The 860-nt window shown below is 49.4% G+C and overlaps 1 protein-coding gene across 1 annotated transcript in view; it reads left to right on the plus strand.

Moving 5' to 3' along the window:
- Window positions 1-434: 434 nt before the first annotated feature.
- The window catches only part of EMH_0082100 (chromosome condensation protein, putative), a gene marked incomplete at both ends in the record, with an annotated part of 1,857 nt that continues 1,431 nt past the window's right edge, over window positions 435-860 (plus strand). Inside the window, 2 exons of the mRNA XM_013500474.1 lie at window positions 435-443; window positions 620-727. Coding sequence (XP_013355928.1) covers window positions 435-443; window positions 620-727 — 117 coding nt within the window. The remainder of the gene's footprint in view (window positions 444-619; window positions 728-860) is intronic.

Below are 860 nucleotides of genomic sequence, written 5' to 3' on the forward strand. Positions count from 1 at the left end.
CAAATAATTTTTTTCTTTTTTTTTTGTTTCTGCTGCTGCACTTTCTCTTATTGCTGCTGCTGCTTCTACTTCTCTCCTCTCCTCCCCCTCCTGCTGCTGCCGCTCCTGCTGCTGCTGCTGCTGCTGCTGCTGCTGCTGCTGCTGCTGCTGCTACTGCTGCTGCTGCTGCTGCTGCTGCTGCTGCTGCTGCTGCTGCTGCAGTATCAAGAAAAAGCAAACAGGTTTCGTTGTGCTGCTGCTGAGCTTAAGCGGCTGCAGGGGCCCCGGGACGAGGCCCTAAAAATATTAAAAATAAATAGAGATGCAGCAGCAACAAAACTTCTTCTTGCTGCTATCAATAGACGGGTTTGCTGCTGCTGCTGCTGCTGCTGCTGCTGCTGCTGATGCTGCTGATGCTGATGCGTGCTGTGCTGCTGCTCTTTATCTTGCTGCTGATGTGTGTGGTTATGCTGCTGCTGCTGCTGCTGCAACTGTTAGAGTTGCTGCTGCAGCAGCGAAATTTCTGCTGCTGCTGCTGCTGCTGCTGCTGCTGCTGCTGCAGCTGTTAGATTTGCTGCTGCATCTGCTGCTGCTGCTGCTGCTGCTGCTGCTGCTGCATGCGCATGCATGTTTGTCTTAGAAACGGCGCTTAGAGGCAGCAGAAACAAAAAATAAATTAAATGAAGCAGAGAAAAAACAAAAAGAAAATGAAGAAAAAGTAAATACACTTAAAGCTGATCTGCAAAAGGTACGCAAACCCTAAACCCTAAACCCTAAACCCTAAACCCTAGAATATCAACAGGGGATAAAGAGAGGCGGGTTGTTGCTGCATAGCTGCAGTGGTTTACTCTAGAAGGCAAGGGTTTGCACTGAGGGTCTAC

The sequence above is a fragment of the Eimeria mitis genome, genomic scaffold (genome assembly GCF_000499745.2).
Source record: "Eimeria mitis Houghton genomic scaffold, Emh_scaff5446, whole genome shotgun sequence".
Classification (NCBI taxonomy): Eukaryota; Apicomplexa; class Conoidasida; order Eucoccidiorida; family Eimeriidae; genus Eimeria; species Eimeria mitis.